At 40.5% G+C, this 24,488-nt stretch overlaps 1 protein-coding gene across 1 annotated transcript in view; it reads right to left on the bottom strand.

Annotated features, from left to right (window-relative positions):
• LOC145394752 (cytochrome P450 2L1-like) overlaps positions 1 to 24,488 on the bottom strand; it is a 122,522-nt gene that overhangs the window by 29,589 nt on the left and 68,445 nt on the right. The window contains exons 6-9 of the mRNA XM_080268533.1: positions 9,777 to 9,897; positions 6,968 to 7,148; positions 6,213 to 6,330; positions 5,326 to 5,517 (exon numbers count right to left, since the gene is read on the bottom strand). Coding sequence (XP_080124659.1) covers positions 5,326 to 5,517; positions 6,213 to 6,330; positions 6,968 to 7,148; positions 9,777 to 9,897 — 612 coding nt within the window. The remainder of the gene's footprint in view (positions 1 to 5,325; positions 5,518 to 6,212; positions 6,331 to 6,967; positions 7,149 to 9,776; positions 9,898 to 24,488) is intronic.

Genomic DNA, 24,488 nt, shown 5'->3' with positions numbered 1-24,488 from the left:
GACATCACACATCCCTGCTGCAGCCCCACTCTCATGAGAGACCAATCACCCACACTATTTCCCACTCTTCCAAAAGTTTTACTGTCTACACAAAAACTTTTCACCTTTTTAACAACCTACCATTCAGTCCATACAGTCTCAAAACAGTCCAAAAAGCCTCACTGTCAGTTTTATCATATGCTTTCTCTTAATCCACGATAGCCCAAAACACATTCTTACCATCTAATAAATACTTTTCACACACCTATCTCACAGCAAACGCCTGATCCACTCTTCCCCTCCCTCTCCTAAAGCCACACTGCTCATCACCAATCACTCCTTGTGTACCCTCTCTAACTCTCTTAATCAACACTCTACCATACACCACCGCTCCTCCTCTAAACCTCATTATCTCTTCCTTACTGAGACTCAGCTGTCTGAGGCAAGTGACAGCAAACCCTTTTCTGTATCCTCCTACTTTTTCTATACTCATTTCAAAGCCATAGGTGGATGTTGCGTAAATGTAAGCAACGACCTATCTCGTTCTCGTGTTCTTGAACTTGATTCCTCTGTATTCTCTACTCTCTGGCTTCGGCTCTCCTGTCATTCTCTGACTAAATATATCGGTGTTGTTTACATATCTCCTAATTCTATAAAAAATTCTTCGACTATCCTACTTCTATGGTGGAACACATTCTATCCATTTCTCCTTTCTCTGAAATCTCCATTCACGGAGATTTCAATGTTCACCACCACCTTTGGTTCTCCTCTCCTTTCACTAATCCACCTGGTGAACAAACCTTCATCTTTTGTATCCTAAACAACCTACAGCACCCTACACGTATCCCTGACTGCCTTGGAGAGAGCTCCAACATACTTGTTCTCTTCCTTACAACTAATCCTTCTGCTTACACTGTTAATCTTTTCTCTCCGTCGGGTTCCTCCGATCATAACCTTGTTATCTTAACCTGTCCTATCAAACCGGTACGGCCTGTGGACCCTCCAAAGAGACGTTGTCTTTGGCACTTAGGAGCTGTGGATTGGGTGGCCCTCAGGCAGTGCTTCTTTCATTTTCCCTGGAATGATTATTGCTTCCATGGCCGATAGCCATTTGAGTGTGCCTTGCGCATTACGGAGGTTATTCTCTCGGACATGGAAGCATGCATTCCTTTCTCATATCCTTTGACTAATACAAGAAAGCCTTGGTTTAATCATGGTTGTTCTAATGCTATCCGCAACAAAGAGAGGGCCTATCAAAGGTACCAGAGCCAACCCACCCCTGAATCACATCTTTTTTTATGTTTCTGCCCGGAATCATCCAAAGTCTGTTCTTCGCTCTGCTAAAAATAATTTCATCCGTACTAAATGCTCTCAACTCTCCAACTCGAATTCTTCCGGCTCCTTCTGGCACCTTGCCAAAAACCTTTCTAACAACTTTACCTCATCATCCTTCCCTCCTCTTTTCTATTCTGATGGCTCTGTAGCTATTTTTTCTGCTGATAAAGCAGATCTGTTTGCTCAGACTTTCTCCTCCAATTCCACCTTAGATGATTCTGGTCCTGTTCATCACTTCCCCCCTCTGACTTCCTCATGACTGACATTAAATTTCCTCAGCTGATGTATTTTCTGCCATCAGTGGCCTCAGTACTAACAAGGCATATGGGCCTGATAGAGTCCCTCTTGTTGTCGTCAAGAACTGTGCTTCTGTGCTTATACCCTGTCTAGGTAATCTCTCACCTTTGTCTTTCAACTTGTACCTTTCCTTCTTGCTGGAAGTTTGCTCTCATTCAGCCAGTCCCAAAGAAGGGTGACCATTCCCAACCCTGTAACTCTCATCCAATTGCTTTAATATCCTTTGTCTCAAAAGTTTTTGAGTCTATTCTGAATAGAAAATTTTTAAAGCATCTTTCCTCACAACATTCTTTTTGATCGTCAATATAGGTTTCGTCAGGGACGCTCCACTGGCGATCTTCTTACCTACCTTTCAGACTCCTGGTCCTCCTCCATTCGGGACTTTGGCGAAAGCTTTGTTACTGCGCTTGACATCTCAAAGGCTTTCGATCTAGTCTGACATAAATCTTTAATTTCCGAACTGCCTTCTTAGGGTTTTAATCTTTCTATCTGTGCCTTCATCTCTACCTTCCTTTCTAGTCATTCTGTAGCTGCTGTTGTAGACGGCCATCATTCATCTCCTAGGTCTATCAACAGTGGTGTTCCCCAGAGCTCTGTCCTATCACCAACTCTCTTTCTTTTATTCACCAATGATCTTCTAAGCTGTACATCTAATCCTATCCACTTGTACACTGATGATTCCACCCTTCACCTTTCCATTCGGTTCCGGCAACGTCCATCTCAGCAGTTACTTCAACAAACAAGGGATGAGGCTATGGCACATCTAATGTCTGACTTGGCTCGTTTCTCTGAATGGGGTAAAAATAAACTTGTTGTTTTCAATACATCAAATACTCAGTTTTCAGACCTATTAACCCATCAAAATCTTCCACAGGAGTACCCACTAATGTTTAATAATATTCAGCTCAATCCAGCATCATCCTTGAACATGCTTGGGGTTTCATTCACACGGGACTTGGAAAGATCATATTGCATCTCTTGTAAAGTCTGCTTCCAAGAGATTAGGTGTGCTAAGTCGACTCTGTGCCTTCTTTACCCCTGCACAATTGTTGACTTTATACACGGGTTTTATTCGCCCCTGTTCAGAGCACAACTCTCATGTGTGGGGAGGCTCCCCCCATACAGCTTTTCTCAATAGGGTGGAGTCAAAGACTATCCGTCTCATCAACTGTCCTCCCCTTACTGTTTCCCTTCAACCTCTGTCTCTTCGCCGCACTGTTGTCTCTTTATCTCTTTTCTATCGCTACTTCAATGGTCACTGCTCCTCTGAGCTGTCTGTTTGCATCCCTCCACCTCTATGACAGGCACGTAGCACCTGTCTAGCAACAAACTCTCATCCCTTTTCCGTCCAACTCTCTAATGCAAGAGTTAACCGTTACTCGCAGTCTTTCATTTATGCAACAGGTCAAATCTGGAACTGTTTTCCTCTGTCTGTATTTCTTACTTCCTATGAGCTCCAGTCTTTCAAACGCAGTGTGTCCAGGCATCTCGAATTGAATGGATCTTGAATTTGGGTCTTCTTTGTATTGTTTTTGTTTTACTTGGATGGAGCATTCATGCGGGCTCAACCTTTGGTTCCTTCTTCCCTGCATTAAAAAAAGAAAAGCTTACCTACAACACTCAACAGACTTATACCTCTAAAAGTAGTCCATTCATAATTATCACCCATACCTTTATACAAGGGAACCATACAAGCACTTGCCCAGTCAATCGGCACCATACCACTCACAAAACACATATTCAGCAATTTTACTAACCACTCAACAATAGTTGCTCCACAACCTTTCAGACATTCCACAGCACACCCATCCATACCTGCAGCTTCCCCTGCTTTCGTCACTTTTACTGCTTCCTGCACTTCCTCCATCGTGATCAATGAATCATTCAACTCTACTAACACATTTATTCCTTGCGTCCTTCCATCTCAGTCTCCCTTTTTGCCTCTGTAATTAACAATCTTCTAAAATACTCTGCCTATCTCTTCACTACTGCATCCATCTCAGTAAACATCCTTCCATTCTCTTATACCCATTCTTCCTCCCCAGACTCTTCCCCCCTCACCCTCTTCACTCCCTTCCAAAACATATTCTGCTGAAAATTCTGTCAACTGCCTACCTCACCTCAAGTCTGTTGCTACCTTAGCATCACGCACAGACCTTTTTGCCCTATTCTTCTTTTTATATACCTCTCATCATTTCTCATTCATCACCAGTTCTCATCCTATACCCTATCTCATATATCTCTCATCCTTTATCCCCCTCTCTCACCTATCACCCATCCTCTACCCCTCTCTCATATATCTCTCATCCTCTATCCCCTTCTCATATATCTCTCATCCTCTACCCCTCTCTCATATATCTCTCATCCTCTATCCCCTTCTCATATATCTCTCATCCTCTACCCCTCTCTCATATATCTCTCATCATCTATCCCCCTTTCACATCTCTCATCCTCTATCCACCTCTTATCTCTCTCTCCTTCTCCCTTCTCTCCCTATCACCCTCACTAACATTCACTCTTCTAGCTAAGCGACATAGACATATTTCCAATCTGTTCCCAGTCAAAACTTAGAATTGTTATTAAGGAAAAACTATAGATGCAGTATATGCTGCACTTTGTTATTAAGGAAAAACTATAGATGCAGTATATGCTGCACTTTGCTCCTCTTATTCTCCCTGCAAACGTTTTATGACTACATTGTGGAACGTAATAATTTGCATAGAACTCTGCATTACGTCCCATCTCAAACGCTGTCTTATTTTTGTGCCCCTTTTAATCTTTTGTATCTGAACCTTTTCCATTCTTGCATTGCATTAATGTTTTTAAATTATATATTTATTCTAGTATATGATCATTTTATGGAAGCCAACTTCTAAACACTAATTAGCTGCACTATAAAACGTCTTGATTACTGATACAACATACATAAAATTCCAACATGGAATGAAGCAATACAAATTCGTGGAGCTGTAGATATTCTGAAAGAAGCCATAATGTTTCAAAATGTTTTTAGGCTAAACCTCGAGGTACTGCAGCTCGAACTGTGCTCTAAGTATGAACATCCCCGGTTGTTAAGAAACGTTTTGTTGCATGACACGCCCCTGTAGGCTCTTTCATTTTGGAGCTAAGACAGATGACAAAGGAAAGAATGAAGAAAATAATATTTTTTCGATCCAATTTCGCTATTCCTACGAGGATTAGCAGGGCTTTGCAAGTAGGTTTATGCTTAAATACTGAAGATCTTTTAGTCCGTATACTTAAATCTGGACTTTACTAGCGTTTTGATCCTAGCGCCGCTGTACCTTAATTACAAGTTGCCATTTTGACACTAGGCCATCTGAACGGTGTAATAACTACCACTGTTAAGCAGGCCATACACGCACAGATAAAGCCCGTCCAGTGGCCTGAAGAGGCCGGCCCATTCAGGCAAACCTGGGCGTGTGTGGGTAGGGAACAGGCGCCAGTGCAAGTGGCCTGAACAGTTGTCCTGGGACCTGTCGTTGACATATTTTCGTGGTCAGGCTCCGGTCAGGTTCAAGTAAATTTAGCATGTGTGGGGTACCGCAGGCTGTCAGGCGTCAGTCTTGTGTCAGTTGTGCGGGAGTGGAGATGCACCGCAGATCTTTCAACAGTCAGATGAGACAATGTACTCCTTCTTATCAACCAATCTTATTTCCATTTGGTCCGTTTTTCCCTCCTTATTCTGATATTTGCAGTATAGGCTGCAGCAACAGCCCCAGTTGCATACTGCTCCAGGACATCTGTGGGCAGCACAGCATCCATGGTCACCCTCACACCATGGCGTTTCACTTGTAACTGAACTCTAGGCGTGAGGCCGACTGAAACGTGTGTAGGCACAGCATTATTCGTTAAGGCCGGCCTCTTCAGGCCACCGGACGGGCTCGCCTGTGCGTGTATGGCCCGCTTTACTGATACAGTAGCATGCCAGTGTCTTCACTTTCCATTTGCATCCTCTCATTCACTCTCCCCTTTCTCTGTATCATTATTTGTACGAGTTCTCACTCTGACTCACTCTGACTCTCTCTCTCACGCTCATTCAGACTCACGTTTGGGTTGTTGTGGCATGCTAGTGTAGTGTCTTCAATGATTCTCACTCTCATTCTTCCCACTGCAGCCTGCATATGTTCTCACACTAACTCTGACTCACCCTAAGTTACAGTCTAGCTGTCACTCTGACTCACCTTTGGGATGTGCAACCTGCCAGTGTTATTTGCTTAGTGACCCTCTCAGTCTCACTTCCATCACTTTTACCACATACATTACTGATGCTGTAGCCTGCTCATGTTCTCACTTTGGCTCTCAGTCTCACCCTCAGTCACACTGTAATTCTCATTCAGACTCACTGTCTCACTCTCATTCTAGCTCATTCTCGCTATGACACAGTCTGACTGATTCAAACTCGCTCTAATTCACTTTAACTCACTCTCATTCACTTTGATTCTTTCATTCTGGCTTACCTTCGGGATGTTGCGGCCTACAAGCGTAATGTGCTAAATGGCCCTCTGACATTCACTGTCCCACTCTTTCACTCCCATACATCTTACATGTTGTATCATCCTCTTTTTCTCACTCGAACTCACCTTGGGGATGTAGTAGCCAGCTAGTGTGGTGTCTTCAATGGCCATATGGAACAAACCCATGGGAAGGAATGAGGCTCTTCTCTGTACCTCACAAATAGTCGCTTGGAGGTAAGGCAGGCTGTGGGGAGAGGAGCATTATCATCATTATCATTATCATCATCATTCCCGTCATCGTCATTATCGTCATCGTCACCTTCAGCCTGTTTTATTTATTTATTTTTCCAGGACAGGAAAGCTGGCTTCTTTTTGTTGGTGGTGGAGGCTGTGCTGGTATTAATATATTATCATTATTATTATTATTATTATTATTATTAATCTGATGATTATGATGATGATGATGATGACTTTATAATCATAATTATTTTTATTAGTTATTAGCTATAGCGGTAGTAGTAGTAGTAGTAGTAGTAGTAGTAGCAGAAGTAATAGTAGTGGTAGTAGTAGTGGTAGCAGTAGTGGTAGTAGTAGTAATAATAGTTGCTGGAGCAGTAGTAGTAGTCTTGGTGGTGGTAGCCGTAGTAGTAGTAATAGCTGTTGCAGCATCTGTGTGTAAAAGCTGAAATACAGATTACGGTAGTGCGAATGATGGAAAGTGTTCCCCACGCCGAGGTGAAGGAAAACGAAAAGAGAAAGTTTGACTCCTGGGTGGATGCCGCAGCTGTTTCATTCCTTTTTAGCACCAGTCTGTGAGAATGAGGCAGTGAAGTGTGTTATTGGAAAATGAGAGAGGGAGAAAGTAAGACAGCAAAACTCACATATTCTTGTGTTCCAGTGCAGGGAGGGAGTCACCAGGAACCACAGAGTCAATCTCATCCTGCACCTTCTTCTGCACATCAGGATACAGAGCCATGAACAGAAACAACCAGCGTAATGTGGCTGAGGTACTCTCGCTCCCGGCCACGAACAGGTTACGTATTGATGCCAAAAGGTCCTTGTCTGGTGGGGGGATGGGCACAGGATGAAGAGATTAGTTTAGACTATAAAGTAAGACTGGATAGGAGAAAAGATGAATGTATTAGAAACCTTATCATGTATCTATTTAACGAAGAGGGGATGAGTATTAGACTTGAAATTATGTTTAGACAGAAGAAGAGCATAAGATTGCATGTATTTATAAACTTTACATCTGTCTGCTCATCTTGTAATGCCACAAAAGCCAAAACATGAGAAAGTCATGTCAGTTAAGGTTTTAGTACGTAAGCTATACATTTGTATAGCCCTAAGCTATACATTTGTTTACCCTAATCCATTCTAGGCTTAAGGTATAGAAACATGCTTGTGCCTAGTAGTTAATACATGTTCTTTTTATTATTATTTCTGTACCTGAAAGATCATAAATCTCATTTATGCTGTGCTAGTCCTTAAGAATACTTGTACATGTTGTAGGTGAAGCTTTGCTGGAGGCATACGCGGAGTAATTGAGTGTTGTATCGTCTGTACTCATTTTCTAGTAAATCAGATGTGATGCAATCATAGTAAAGTCATAATGTTGTCGATTAACATGCTCATAGAAGAAATAATATCGTATAGAGAGGGAAAGCCGTTAAAAATTTTAGTTAGCTAGTACCCGAGGACATGACGTAATAGTTGGGTAATGTATCCCTCTGCTGAGAGGATGCTAGCGACAGCTGTTGATTCAACTGACGACTCTTTGTGTGGGATAATTAGAATAACTAAATTTTCCCAGTCAGACTGAGAGTAAAAAAAATTAATATCTGCATCCGTTCAGAATCAGAAGTTTAGAATTGTGACCCTCATATGGGGTAAAGCAAAGTACCCTACACGTCATCCAAGTCAGAATGAAGAGAGAACAGAGGGGGTGTTAGCCAGCTCCTGACTCACTCTCAGTTTTGTCTCCGTGCCACGTACAGGTGAGTTTCATTACTCTGTTTTCCTCCCTTCCCCCTTGTTCATACTGGCGTTGTGAAAGTTCAGTGATATTATGTATGCCGTTGTGACCTAAGTTGTAGTGAGACTGACTCTCAGTTTTCTTTCCGTGCCACGTACAGATGCTGTGAAAACGCCACCTCAAAAACTCCCTCTAACCGCCATATTGTAACTGCCTTAGCAAAGTTCGTTAGGATTTACATTGTGCACTCACCATTTACACAAAACACAGTGATTAGTTCTTTTGATTATGTAATTGTTTAGTGAATTTATCTTGTGAAAGGAGAATAGTCGTGATTTTTCTTTTGGTATATAGTGTATCGATGGCGTCGGGTGTAACGTTTCTTTTGGGCACGGCCTAGAGCTCTCCCACGCCAGGTGAGCTTGGAGAGCACCCTAAGTCCCCAAGGCAAACTCCCTCGCCTGATGTGCTCGGAGAAAGCCCTATATGTCCAAGAGTTTGCTGAATGTGGCGAACTGTTTGGTAGGAAGCGTAATCTCACTCAGCACCTGATATTTCATTCAGGAGTGAATGATTTCAAGTGCAATGTAGATGGTAAAATGTTTGGTCAGAAGTACCGTCTTTCAAAAGAGTTACCAGCTCGTCCAGGATGTTAAGTTTCACTGATGTTGGGGAGGAGTGAGATCTAAAGAGTAATAACATTTGTTGGCTAACTGAGGTATATGTGCCTGTATAAAATTCATTGTGGAGAAAATTCTGTGTACTGTGAATAAATACAATGTTAAATGATTGAAAAATCTAGAGTTCTATCAAAAAGTAAAGTTTCATTTCTTAGAGAAAAATCAGTTTAAGTTGTCATTTATTAGTAAATTGAATAGTATAATGTAATGTGATTTAAAGAAAGGAGAGATATTAGTAAATTCAGCATTTTGAGAAGTTTATTGAGTTTCACTGTCATTCCTCTCTTATATCTCTCAAATCCTTTATAACTTCTTCTCATAACACTCGTGCCTTGGTGGGAATTGTTTTCGACCCCTGTGCTGAACCGGTTTTGGGAGTATAAAGTTCTGTTATGGCATTGTCACGCTACCCAAAGTTGTTATTGTTACGCTACCTAAAAATTCTCTTATTGTTACGCTACTCGCGATCAAGCTACCAAATTTCTTTCCTATCAGTAATTATTCAGAACGGCCAATTTTCCTTGTGTGTGATATGAGATAGAGAGAATTAAATTAATTTTGAATAATCTCGGATCCCAACCAATTCCACAGTTAGTCCAACAATATCAGGATAAGGGTCGAACGAACCCTAGGGATACAATTGTGGTGCTCGTTGTAAGTCAGCCACAAACAACAACATCCAATAAAAGGGATCGGGCATCACAATCTAATTGTTAGTGGGCCTTTGTAAGGCTGGAAGATGATGGTAGGATGCTCTCTGATTCTCTGTTTCCCTCATTTTATCTCTTTTATCTTTCTTTTTATCCCTTGTTATCTTTTTCTTTCACTCATTTCATTTATAATTCGTTTTCTCTCATTTCATCTTTCAGTTAATTCGTTCTCTCTCTCTCTCTCTCTCTCTCTCTCTCTCTCTCTCTCTCTCTCTCTCTCTCTCTCCTCTTTATATTATTTAGCACAAATCTGCTCTGTTTCCTCTCCTCTACACTCCCCTATTCTACTCATCTCATCTACTCTATTCTCCTCTCCTCTACTCACAATCAAGCCTGAAGGTAGAGTCTGGGTTATCCTTCTGCGCCTCAGCCTCTATCATGTAGGCATCAATGTAGTCCCGGGGGTGGCTGGGATCCAATGTTTTGCGGTGATCCTCAATCACTTTCTGTTGGATATATATCATAATGCATTACACTTACTTTAAACTATACCTACACTTTTGGTGAACACCTGACGTTACACCTTGATCACAATACACTACAGTACGAGGAGCCTGGGGGTTAAAGAGTAGCCTACACATAGCGGCGCTGTTCACCCTGGGTAGAGCAGATGGCCTCCACATGGAAGCCAGTCCTTCTCATATTTCCCAGCATCTTGTCGTGGGGAAAGACCCTAGTACGGCCCTGGTGAGGCGTTGTCTACCTACAATGGGCCTGTTCTCTGTCATATTTACTATATTATACCTATAGGACAGTCCCATTGAAGCAGTTCCATACCTGTGGTCAATGGGTCTGCTCGCTCAGACCTTGGTTAACCAGCAACAACAGCAACAAACAACACTGCTGTACACTGTGGTACTCTAAATTTAACTGCAACACACAACACATTGCTATAGTACACTACACCACACAACACATTATTATTGTTATAATTTGAAGTTACTACTATTTCGCACAGTAACGCACAGTAACAAAGAGAGTAGGCCAGCATTCACTCTAATACAAGTTCCTATTACTGCCAACTCCAAACTATATGCACATTACAAACTACACTTTCTTAAAAAAAAAAAAAAAAAAAAAAAAATGGCATCATCACAACACGTAGCCTCGAGTCCCTTTTAAGTGGGGAGGGGTGGGACCATACTGACGACCAAGGGAGATGCCTGGAACCACTGTCTGACTGCTTCATTTCTGCAACATTCGCAGCCTTTCCTCAAACTTTCTCACTGTTGAGAGAAACCTCACCTTCTCGTTCTCACAGAGTCATCTGTCCGAGGCAACTGATAGCAAACCCTTCTCTGTATCCTCCTATTTTCTCTATATGCATTTCAAAGCCAAAGGTGGCTGTGGCTGTTGTGTATTTGTATGCAGCAACATATCTTCTTCTCGCGTTCCTGAACTTGAATCTTCTGAAATTTCTTCTCCCTGGGTTTGGCTGTCCTATCATTCTCTGATTAAATATATCGGTGATGCTTACTTATCCCGTAATTCTACTCAGTATACAAAATTCTTTGATTATCTTACTTCATGACTATCTTACTTCTTGTAAGATGAAACAGAGCCCCTCAATTTCTCCTTTCTCTGAAAAATCCATTCTAGGTGATTCCAATGTTCAACACCACCTTTAGCTCTCGTCTCCTTTCACTGATCGACCAAGTGAACAAGACTACATCTTTTTTATCCTCAACGACTCTGAACAGTCTGTACAGCACCCTAACCGTATCCCAGACCGCTTAGGAGAGTGTTCCAACATACTTAACCTCATTCTTACAACTAATCCTTCTGCTTATGCTGTTAATCGTTTCTCTCCACTGGGCTCCCCTGATCATAACCTTATCACCTTAACCTGTTCTATCGCTCCAGTAAGGACTGTGGCTCCTTCCATGAATGGCTATGGCACTTTGGCGCTGCTAATTGGGAGGCCCAAGGGCAGTACTTCTTTTATTATACCTGGAATAATTATGGCTTCCATGGCCAAGAGCCTCTGAGTTTGCCTGGCACATTACAGAGGTTATTCTCTCGGGCATGGAAGCATACAGTCCTTTCTCTTATCCTATGACTGTTGCAAAAAAAAAAAAAAAAATGACTTTAATCACGCTTATGCTAATGCTGTCCACAACAAGCAGGCCTACAAAAGGTTCTGGAGCAGCCCACCCTGAGTCTCACGTCTTTTATGTTTCTGCCCTGAATAATTGTGCTAAGTCTGTTCTTCACTCTGTTAAAAATAAATTCATTCATACTAAAACCTCTGAACTCTCCAACTCAATTTCTTCCTGCTCCTTCTGGCACCTTGCCAAAAACCTTTTTAACAACTTTACCTTATCATCATTTCCTCCTCTTTTCCACTCTGGTGGTACAATAGCTATTTCTTCTACCGATAAAGCAGAACTCATCGCTCCTACTTTCTCCTCCAATTCCACCTTAGATGATTCTGGTGCTATTCTTCCATCAATTTCCTCTGACTTCCTCATGGCGGACATTAAAATTTCTTCAACTGATGTTTTGCCTGCCTTCTCTGGCCTCAATACTAACAAGGTATATGGGTCTGATAAGGTCCCTCCTGTTGTCCTAAAAGAACTGTGCTTCAGTGCTTACACCCTGCCTAAGCAAACTCTTTTGCCTTGTACTTTCTTTCTTACTGGAAGTTTGCTCTCATTCAGCCAGTCCCCAAAATAGGGTGATCATTTCCAGCCCTTTAACTATCGCCCAAACTATTTAGTATCCTGTATTTCAAAAATATTTGAATCAGTTCTTAACAAAAAAAAATAATAATAATAATAATGCACCTTTCCAATCACAATCTTCTTTCTGATAGTCAGTAACGTTTCCACTAGGGATGCTACACTGGCGGTCTTCTCACCTTCCTTTCAGACTCCTGGTCACCATCCTTTCGGGACTTTGGCAAGAACTTTGCCATTGCACTTGACATCTCAAAGGCATCTTTAATTTCCACTTTGCCCTCTTACGGTTTCTATCCTTTTATCTGTGTATTCGTCTCTAGTTTCCTTATTGGTAGTTCTATAGCTGCTGTTTTAAATGGCCACCATTCCTCTCCTACAGCTATCAGTAGTGGCGTTCCTCAGGGTTCTGTCCTATCACCAACTCTCTTCCTTCTATTCATCAATGACATTCTAAGCTGTACATCACACCCTATCCACTCATACACTTGTGACTCCTCTCTTCACCTTTCTGGTTGCTTCCTGCAGCGTCCATTTCAACGCTTACTTCAACAAACAGGAGATGAGGCTATGGGACACCTAATGTCTGACTTGGGTCATATCTTTAATTGGGGTAAAAATAATAATAATTATTTTTTTAATGCTTCACAAACTCAGTTCTTGCATCTTTCAGCTCGACAAAATCTTCCACAGGAGTATCCTCTAATTTTTAACAAAATCTATCTCAGTCTTGCATCATCTTTAAACCTACTCGGGGTTTCATTCTCTCGGGATTTATCTCGAAAAGATCATATTACCTAACTTGTAAAATCTGCTTCCAAGAGATTAGGTGTACTAATTCGACTCCATGCCTTTTACCCTTGCAAAGTTGTTCACTTTATCCACAGGTTTTATTCTCCCCTGTGTAGAGTACAACTCTTATGTGTGGGGAAGCTTCCCACATACAGCTTTTTTCAAGAAAGTGGAGTTAAATGCTTTCGGTCTTATTAACTCTCCTCCTCTTACTGAATCCCTTCAATCTGTCTCTTCACCACATTGTTACATCTTTCTCTTTTCTATCGCTCCTTCAATGGTCACGAGTCCTCTGAAGTGTCTGACTGCATCCCTCCACCACACTGGTGGATGTATAGCACTGATCTAACAACAAACTTTCATCCCTTTTCCATCCAGCTCTCTAATGCAGGAGTTAACCGTTACTCCCAGCTCCTCATATATGAGACAGGTCAACACTACAGCTGTATTCCACTATCTGTATTTCCTAGTGTGTATGACCTTCAGTCTTTCAAAAGCAGTGTGTCCGAGCATTTCAAAATGAACAGATGTTGAATTTGGCTCTCTGTTATCTTGTTTTGTATTTTTCTTGGAAGGAAGAATCATATGAGCTTCTGACCTTTGGCTCCTTGTTCCATGCATAAAAATATACTCTATAATATAAATCTTCTGTTCTTACGATACAATACTCTTTACCACACTACACTATACTGCATTTACAGTACACTATATTCTGGTTGTTAGTGAAACCCCAGGTTATCTAGATGTCAACCTAATGAACGATAGGAAACCGGCCACTTTAACTTGACACTCCCTGGGATCTTCTGTTGTTATTTTGAAGGTTTGTTTGTGTTGCGAAAGTGAAATGCTTGAGGGAAATGTGATGTAGGGAGGATGCATCACAATACTGGCATGGTGGATTGTATGTGAGTTGCATTTTGTGTTGGTAAGTTTAGAGGGTGGGTAGTTGCCGCATCACAGGCTGGCAAGAAGCAGTCGTGTTTCGCTAGATGGGGTAGTTTCTGAGGAGTGAAACTCTAGTGGTGGCTGACGATGGAAGCTGTTTAACTGAAGATTCTGGGTGGCTGTTGCATCTGCGTTTGTGTATGTGACTGTAGAGTGTAGTGTTAGGTGGTGGAGGAGGATGTTACTGAATTACTCGGCAGTGTTTTTTATGAGATGTAACGAAACATAAAGCTACTTGGGTGGGATGTATTCTGACAAGAATCAATGTGCCTCTTGTATTCATATCCATGGCATCATATGGTCTGTGACAGAGTATTTTTGTCCCTGGATGCAAGGAATCTGTGGCCTTTGTTCCTCCTGTTATTACCCTTAAGGTTCTGTGCATGATTTTCGAATCTTACCCATGTATGTAGCTGTTAAAATTCATTGTTGTTTCAGTGACTGCTTTGTAGACATCCTTCAGTAATTTCTTTTGCTGCCGTAGGGTAGTCCCTGTGATTATTCTTAAGGAATCGATTTTATCTTTGCCTTAATGTGGCTTGTATGTGTCTTTCCAGTGGAAGTAATTGTATGAAGAGGGAAGCTTGAGGATGGGTTTGAGATCCGTGCCTATCAGCAATGAAAAGTGATGATTGATTTGGTTGGTGAAGCAACCATTCTGTTATGTCTAAACCATTATTTTAGGAAGCATATATTACTGTTGGAGTTGGCCTGCTGCTTGTTACGTTTTGCAATGTGTTGAAGCTGTTTTTAGATCATAAGGATAGGGCAATACTCTTATTGTAGGAACAGCAGTTATAAATGTCACGAATTCGTGACATGGTATTACTTTGAAGGTTTACATAATGCTAGTGGAAATCCCAGAGAACTTCGCACAGTACTAACCGTCCCACGTTTGCACACTGATTGGAACAGATTTTCAAAATATTTATCATTGTGTCAGGAGTGACTGTCTTTATGCACAGACGTCACTGAGCGACATTAATATGTATATACCATTCGCCCTGCCCCTGTAACCGCCGGGAGAGGAAGTTCAGCCCTCTTCCCATGATCATGGCCTGCAGCTCGTGAGAACGATCAATTAGATGTTGGCGGCCCAGACACATGGATTTGTTCTCAGATAGTGATTAGCAAAGGCCATCGCTAGTGCCTTGAGCAGTGGATCATCTAGTCTCCTTGCAGTTCTGTGACTCCATAACTCTCCACCAAATCAGAGGCTGGCATCCAGGAGAGGCGGACGTGCTTCTTAGAGCAGTGCAACAGTAGCAATGATCACCGAAAACTACCCCTGGTGTCTTGGCAGTATCTTAGCAGCTAGGGTATCCATTCCTCTTGCAGTGCTACTCTTGCAGCCCATCTCTCGTCGCAGCAAGACCTCCCGGCGGGACCAGCTCTCCACAGCAGCCGTATCAGCCGAGGGACAGGCCCATCGTTTCTATCTGAGGGAGTGCCCTAGTCTGCCCACAAGGAGGTCGAGGCTTCTCCGCCCTACACTACCCGGCCGACGACCCTCCCTCGGCCACGACCTGGACCGGGGCTGTGCCATCTGTGACGACCAGGACAGGGCCTCCCCTCTGTGCTTCCACCTGCTGCTGCTGGAGAGCTGGGCGAGTCTTTTTCGCCCTTTCCATCAGGGGCATGGGGGTAGAGGGCAGTGTCGGGGCGGTTTCCACCTGAGCTCATCGGCACCTCCTCCACTGATGCTGCACTGTCTACCCGGCTCTCATCCCACCCTGCCCTCGTTTAGACCATCATGCAGCTGGCCTCACCATCTACCGTCAAGCCCCGCCCTGACTCGTTGATCATCGGGCAGCCGATCTCAGCACCAGCCATCGCACCTTCCCTGCCTCTGCCGCCTTTCCCCTCGTTCGCCAGTTTGCTGTCCCCGCTATGCTCTCATTGCAGAGCTTGTTTCTTGTTTCTTCCCTGATGGACTCTTTGTTTGGCCGTGCCCCAACAAGTGCGGGGGCGAATATTTCAACACAAACAACACTTGCACTGCTGTCCCTCCATGTTTCTCCACCGAGTTGGAGAAAGTCAGGTCTGAGAGATGTATGTCAACAGAGCTGTGCAACTCATTCCAGGGATCAGCAGATCAGCCCTGTCTTCCTTGCAGCTCTGTGTCTCCATATCTCTCCCTTTTATGGTATTTTCTTTCTGTTTTCTAGATTTAAGAGTGTTAGATAGCTTGATTGCATGAGTGAATGAATTTAGTTGCTTAACCCCTCCGTGGCTAACTGTGTGTAATTTGTTGGGACCCACCAGCCGATCCTGGGGCCGATTATTGAAGTTTCGAAAATCGATTTTTTTTTTCTTGCCCATTTGGAGAAGAACGTCAGATGCACCCTGCAATGCAATTTTGATCTTCCTAGACTCTTCCTAAGCCATGCAAGTGAGTGTGGAAGTTGCGTAAATTGTGGCAGCTGATACCCGTCACAGGTAGGTATTGCAGTGATGCAACATAGCACAAACTGCTTTTTTTTTTTTTTTTTTTTTTTTTTTTTGGCCAAATGACATTGTTAAAGGGTCGGATAACCAATAGGCCAAGTAGGCCATTCGCTTTTAGGGCCCACCGGTATCTGGGGGCCCACTGAAACTAATTTGTCATGCAGTGTGCCAGCGTATAACCTTGTTTCAAGTGTACACCAAGTATTTCATTATAAAATATATTCACAACCATAAGGGCCCCTGTACAATAAGTATAAGGCCAGGAGTGTGGGACCCCTGTACAATAATATGGGGACTGACTGATGAGAATGCCCTTGGGACCAAAAGTAGGTAAATCCAACCTGAATGGTAGTGAAATGTTGTGATATGACTAAATATGTGTATTTTGAAGATGTTCAGTACATGATATGCAAGGTTTGAGTATATATATATATACAGGAAAAGCAATACCAGTGTTGCAACGAATAGCATATTTATTATGTCCAGACGTTTCGACATATTCATCTATGTCATCTTCAGTGGATCTAATGAGATGAAAAAAGACCTGTAAGGTATTTAAAATCCTCAAAGAACTATATGAGCATGAGCTCATAATACCTACATAAAAGAGAAAACGTAGTGTTAAATGGCACTCTAGTTACGTCTGTATATCGTAAGCCTACTTTCTCGGGTTTGGGTACTAGCTTTTTTAGTTACTATCCATTTATTTTTAAGTTGAATACAATTAGAACACTTTTGTATAGATCTTATAACCTAACTTCCACCTACAACCTATTCCATCAGGAGATTTCATTTTTGAGGATTTTTTTTTTTTTTTTTTTTTTTTTTTTTTTTTGTTAACAATGGTTTCAGTACTGCTCTTTTTGATAACTGTGTTAGAAAATTCTTAGCCAAAATTTACAGTTCAAAGCAACCCGTATGTACAGTGAGTAAGGAGGAAATGTATCTTTCTCTATCAGAAAAGATAGAGAGGGCACTGAAATATAACTTTTCTATTTTCTATCCTCAAAGTAAGTTCCGATTTGTTCATAAGAATGATCTTAAGATTCAATCATTTTTACTTTACAAAGACCGACTACCGACTGCCCTCCGCTCGTCAGTCGTTTATGAATACAAGTGTCCTAGTTGCCATACAGGGTATATTGGAAGCACAATACGAGCTTTCAAGCTAAGGGTTGACGAGCATAGAGGTCAGTCGAGCAGGACAGGTCTCCCTGTGAGCGACCCTCCTCACTCAGCGGTAAGGGAACATTCATATATTTGTAATACTTCTGTTGATCCCAAGAATTTCTGTATAATAGACACATGTACCAGTATGAATCTAAGAATACTAGAATCCTTTCATATTTATAAACGAAAACCCGCCCTAAACAATTGTCTGTCTGCTGTCCCTCTACATATATTGTGCAGTTAAGTCCCCCCTATAATTTAATACTACGTTTTCTCTTTTATGTAGGTATGATGAGCTCATGCTCATATAGTTCTTTTAGGATTATAAATACATTACAGGTCTTTTTTCATCTTTTTAGATCCACTGAAGATGACATAGATGAATATGTCGAAACGTCTGGACATAATAAATATGCTGTTCGTTGCAACACTGGTATTGCTTTTCCTGTATAAGTTGCGGTTCCCTCAGAACAAGCCTGTCTCAATATTTATAGATAGACGGATAGATATAGATATATATTGTATATATATTATGAATTTATTTTGCATTTTCGGTGTTTATTGTGTTTATGATAGTATCAATTTATTTTTGCAGACTGGATGATCGAGTTTGCTGGAAGAGGGAGGCAAGAGTATTTATTTTCAGACCTAAATGATCAACATCATCCCCTGACTGTACAGGTTGAACAGTGAGGATTCAAATACGAGACAACCTGCGATTCGCACCTCGCACGAGCTGATTAGCAGGAAGGAAAAGGAGGCCTTTCCACCCATGAAAACATCTCGTGAACACGGAAGACATTTCTGTTACGCTTGTGAAAGGCACCAAAGAAAAAAATATTTTTCTCTTATTTTCATTTTTTTCCTTCCTCTATGCCTGTACTTATTTACAGTCGTAAACAGAGTGGTTGTGTGTGTTTCGTGAGGGAGGAGAAAGATATTTTCTGTCTGGGTTGAGGTAATGGGTGTAACTGTATATATTTAGGCATGGCCACGTGCGAAAAAATCATACACCCACCCGTCACGGCAGCAGGTGGTGAACTGATAATTTAATGAGGTGTAAGAGCGTGAAGTGAAGGTCAGTCTCATGTCCGAGATGTTCGTTCCCTTCCCAAAAGTTTTCACAGTTTTCTATAAGTCACACAGTGCAGTGAATGATCCAAACCATTAAAACAAACCTGAACAAACAGGTAACGATACGAAAACAAAAATGTATTTTTCTTATTGTCATGTTTTTTCTTTTGTTTACGCCTGTACTTATAATCGTAAACAGCGTTGCTGTGTGTGTGTGTCGTATGGAAGGAAAAAGATGATATTTTCATCCGGGTCAAGATACTGGATGTAGCTGTGCATGTTTAGGCATGGCCACGAGAGAAAAAATCGATAATCCGCTAATTGCGGCATCAGGCTCTGAACTCATTGATGGGGACGGGGTGTGTTGGAATGTAGTGTACAGTAGGTCAGTCCTAACATGTCCTAGAGGTTTGTTCAGTCCCCAATATTCTTGCAGTTTTCAACAATTCAAGCTGAATCAACGCCGGCAGCCACGCATGGTAAAACGTCATTAGATGTCAGCGGCCATGGAAGGGTTAAGTTTCTTTGTAACATAAACATGAATTCTGTTAAATGAACGTAAAATCGTATTTTATTTTTCCAGTTGTTTTTACTTTACTTTGCTCTCAGCTTGCACAAACTTTCCTTAACCCTCCTCAGGTAGAGGTCAGTCCATGTTGCATAGAACGTAGACGTGGGTCTCTCAGACTCACAAATATAAAAACTGGGGAAAAATGTTTATATTTCGTTTATTGCAATACTGATAACAGAGTAACATATTTAATATTTCTGCAACACAGACATGTAAAAAAAAAATGAACTGTTCATGTCATTTTATTTTAATAAATTTTTGAAAAAAAAAAGAAAAAACAGTAAATAAATTCTAACCTATAAGAAAAAAAAAATGAATGGTTGCTTGAGTTGTCCCATAGCATGGTATGAGGAGGTGCTTCACTGTGTGAAGAGGGGATGCCAGACTCTTCAGTTTTGTCTGCAACCAGGGAAAACAAAAATTTCACACGCCTCAGGTAGACATGGGTCTCACAGACACTTAACATATAAAACCCCACTTATACTGTGGAAATGGAGAGAGAGCTTGAAGTAACCCCCTCACCCCTTGCATGGAAACACATGTTAGGAAGCTACTGAGAAGAATAGGGCTTCCGGGTATTTAGAAGTTACTGAACTAGATAATGGGATGGGGGGGTGGGATCTCACAGACCCATGTCGACCTGAGCAAGGTTAATATTATTTATGATTGGTAGTTAAGCCAGTTATTTCATATTAATTCATAATAAAAATGTTCATGCAAATTAGGAGCAGTGTAACCAAGAGCCTGGTTTAGTATTACTAAGTTCCAGGGAAAAGTATTAATTGTCAGTGGGCAGGTTCTTTCTCTAGAGGTCAACAGCACCTATTAATTCAGCATCTGTGAATGATTATTTCTTGCAGGGTACCGTTTGAAGATAGTTTATAAATTTCTCATTTTCTGACAAATGGCAACGTAAGCCAGAATGATGAAAACAAGCACATTGTTAAACATCTTGGATCCAACAACTTAACTAGTGATAGATAGTATAGTTTTCTCCATTAAAGATCCACCATTGATATACTCAGTCTCCTGACTCATACCATCCATCAATCATTTGACCAACATGGAGAAACTCATGAGTAGCCCTTGATATTTCTAAAGCTTTTGGTAGAGTATGGCACCATTCCCTGCTATTCAAACTCCCTTGCTATGGAATAACGTCTTTTGTTCCTCTGATTTCCTCATATCTCAGCTACAGGAAGATAGGAGTAAAAGTAGATTATGTGTGTTCTAATTTCCAGTCAGTTAATGCCAGCATGCCACAAGGATTAGTTCTGGCTCCAACCCTACTCCTAATTCATATCAATGATCTCTTATCCATCACCCATAATCCCATCCATTCATATGCAGATGACTCAACACTTCACATTTCATTCACACTTAAACACCAGTTCTCAATTTTTAGTTTCTCTGACTCAGCTCAGTACAGCCATGTCCATAAATCAAGATTTATCTAAGATCATGGAATGGGGACTAAATAACCTTGTTTCATTTAACGCTAGTAAAACCAAAGACATAAAATTTACTACAGTAATAAACAGATATTGCCAGGTTGCCATATTACTTTCAGTGCTACCAATATTCCTATCATTTAAAGTATTGAAATTGTCGGTGTTTCACTTAACACTGCACTCAGCTGGACCTTTCATGTCAGATCGCTTGCTAAAATCGCCTCAAGGAAACTTGAATTATTGTACACAGTCCGGGTCTTCACTGATGAGCAGTTAGCTATATTTTATAAGAGGCATGTGTGCTCTAATCTAGAATATTGCTCATTTTTATGGAATGGAGATGTGGAGAGGTTGTCCTAAAACAATTAGACAAAATTCAGAACGAAGCTGTAGAATTATTAATAATCCTGCTATTACAAATAAACTACCTCCCCTATAATTAAGAAGGAATGTTGCCTCCCTTGCATTATTTTACAGATACTTTTATGGCAAATGTTCAGATAAAGTTGCATCCATTGTGCCACCTCTCCATGCTTTCCAACGTGGTACACAGGCATCTGGAAGCTCTCATGAGTGTACTGTCACACTGCCATATTGCAAAACTTCTGCCTATTAGAATTCTTTTATTTCCCGAACTTCATCTCTTGGGAACTTGCTTCTCCAGAATTGTTTCCTCCCAAATTTTAACTTACAGCTGTTTAAGTCAACATTTACATACAGTCTATGAATTGAGGACACCCATAATCGGTTGTATGGATCATTTTTTTTTTTTTTTATTCATTTGCTTTTCATTCCTTTGTTCTGTTATTTAAAAAAAAATATGAAAGTCTTTTGCTTGCCAGTGTGTGTGTGTTCTTACCTAATTGTTCTTACCTAATTGTATCTTTACAGGAATGAGTCAAGCTCGTACTGTCCCGTGTCTTAAACCATATTTATCGTACATATCCTTAAATTTATGAATTGTTTTGGCACACACTATATCATTCCGTAGTGCATTCCATTGATCAATTGCTCTGTTTGGGAAACTGAATTTCCTTACGTCTTTATCACCTCTCTTCTTATGCAGTTTTTTGCAGTGTCCTCTTGCTGATGCTTCTCCATATGTTATGTAATCATTTATGTCTATTTTCTCCTTCCCTGATATGCACTTATTTAGCATTATCATGTCACCTCTTTTCCTTCTCTCCTGTAGTGTTGGTAGATTCAGTTTATTTAGTTTTCTTCGTAGCTTAGGTTCCTTAAGCTTGGTATCCATCTTGTAGCGGCCCTTTGACCTTTTTCAATCTTGTCTATATGCTTTTTGAGATGAGGACTCCAGACTACTGATGCATATTCCAGGGTTGGTCTAATGAATGATGTTATTATCCTTCTTAGCATGTCTTCATTTATGTATGTGAATGCTATTCTCATATTTGCAAGCAGTGTATACATGTTCCGTACCTTCTCGCTGATGTGGTCAGCCGGAGATAGTCTGTTATTGATAATCACACCTAGGTCTTTCTCTCTTTCTGATGTGTATAGGGTTTTATTTCCTAACTTATAATCCCAATCAGGTCTTTTTCCACTTTTACCAAACTTGATTACATGACACTTGTCCACATTGAATTCCATTTGCCATGTACTACTCCAACATGAAGTTTATTTAATTCTTCTTGTAGCTCTTTACAAGAGTGTGTGTTAGTAATTTTCCTTTGTATTTTTGCATCATCTGCAAACATATTCAGATAGCTCTCATTTCCAGTGTTACTGTTTATATCATTTATATACACTAAAAACATGATTGGTGCCAGCACTGAACCCTGTGGTACTCCACTAGTCACTTCTTTACACGATGAGTAGTTTCCTCTTAACACTGTTCTCATTTCTCTTTTTATGAGAAAGTCTTGCATCCAACAAAACAGTTTGCCTCGAATTCCTCCATGATGGTACAGTTTCCATAAAAGTCTTTGGTGTGGTACTGTGTCAAATGCTTTCTTGAAATCTAAATAGATACTGTCCACCCATCCTTCCCTTTCCTGTATTGTGTTTGTTACTCTGTCATAGTAGCTCAACAGATTATTAACACATGATTTTCCTTTTCTGAAACCAAACTGTCTTTCTGTTATCATACTGTGTTCTTCTAGATGATTTACCCAAGCTTTTCTTATAAGCTTTTCTAATACCTTGCTTACAACACTGGTCAGTGATACTGGTCGGTAGTTGAGTGGATTTTGTCTATTTCCTTTCTTGAATAAGGGGATAATATTTGCTTTTTTTTCCAAATATCAGGGAGTTTACCTTGACTCAAAGATTTCTTGAAAATTAAAAATAATGGTTCACTTAACTCCTTTGCACATTCTCGTAATACCCAACATGAAATTTCATCAGGACCACTTGCTTTTCCTCTGTCTAATTTACATAACTCCTCCTGTATTACTTTTTCTGCTATTTGTATATATGGTAGTATGTGTGGACATGCGTGTTCCACATAGTCCCTCTCAAAATTTTTTTCTTCTGTAAAAACTAATTGGAAATTCTTATTTAGTGTTTCACAAATATTTTTCTCTTGTGTATAAGTGATTCCCTCGTCCGTAATGGATTGTACTTTTTTTTTTTTTACTTTGGTTTTGCTTCTGATATAGCTGTAAAACAGCTTTGGTTGATCACTACTTTTATTTATTATATCCTCCTCAAACTGTTTTTGAGCTTCCCTCCTCATTCTTGTATAGTCGTTTCTTGCCTGTTTGTAATTATTATACGCCCTTTCACTATTGTGTCTTCTGTATCTATTCCACAACAAATCTCTTCTTTCTTTTGATTTTTTATATTCTGTAGTGAACCATTTCTGTATTTTCTTATCTGCTTCTTTGTGCTGTGGGATGTACTTCTGGACTCCTATTTCATAAAATTCACAGAATTTTTTATATACAGCATTTATATCTTGTCCTCTAAGCTCATTTTCCCAATCAACTTCTAAGAAATACTTCTTTAGGTCTTGATAATTTTCCTTTTTATAGTTTAGGCTCTTTTTGTAACTGTCATTGCTGTTTACTATGTCATATGCTATCCTGAAGTTATAATTTAGTACTGCATGATCGCTTTTGCCGAGTGGAGGGTGATATATTAAACTGTCAATATCATTTTCTTGCCTAGTAAATATTAGATCTAGCACTGAAGGTACATCAAGTCCTCTTTTTCTGGTGGTTTCCCTCACATGTTGCGTTAGGAAAAACTCTTGCACGAGATCCAGGAGCTTTTGGTCCCAACAGCTTTCTTGGCTAATTATATCTAGAGTATTCCAATTTATATTTGTATTGAAATCCCCAGTTGGTATAATTCTTTCCGATTTCTCTTCCATTTTATGTAGTAATGATCTTATACTCTGAATTGTACTCTCTGCCAGGTCCTCATATTCGTCTCTTTCCCATGTGTTTCATCTGGGTGGCATGTACAAATTGGCTACAATTACTTTACCTTCAGATGTGTTGATCTCTACTGCAATCAGTTCTACTTGTGATGGTATATCTAGTTTTATTTCATTGACTTTTAGATTTTTCTTAGTTAATATTATAATTCCTCCTCCTTTTTTTTAATTTCTGTCTCTTCTCCAGATATTGTATTCCTCTAAGTTTAGTGTGTCATTGGATATCCTTGATGTTAATTTTGTTTCAGTTAGGCATATTATTTGTGGTTCATTTTCTCTGACATAATCATTCATCTCTAGTAATTTAGGTACCATTCCATCCACATTTGAGTACATCAACTTTATTATCTTGTTTATATACTTGTCATGACATGGTTTTACTATCTTCCTCCTTTTTATTCCATCCTGTTTGTGTACCACTTTCGTACCTGCAATCCTATTACTTTGTAAAAAAATTTCTTCTTCTCTTCTGATCCTCCCTTATTTTTTGTTTTTGCTTCCTCAC

This window comes from Coenobita brevimanus, chromosome 28 (genome assembly GCF_032717465.1).
Source record: "Coenobita brevimanus isolate Jiangsu-jjx chromosome 28, ASM3271746v2, whole genome shotgun sequence".
Lineage (NCBI taxonomy): Eukaryota > Metazoa > Arthropoda > Malacostraca > Decapoda > Coenobitidae > Coenobita > Coenobita brevimanus.
The sequence above is the reverse complement of the archived record's forward strand: the minus strand, read 5'-3'. Positions and strand labels throughout refer to the sequence as shown.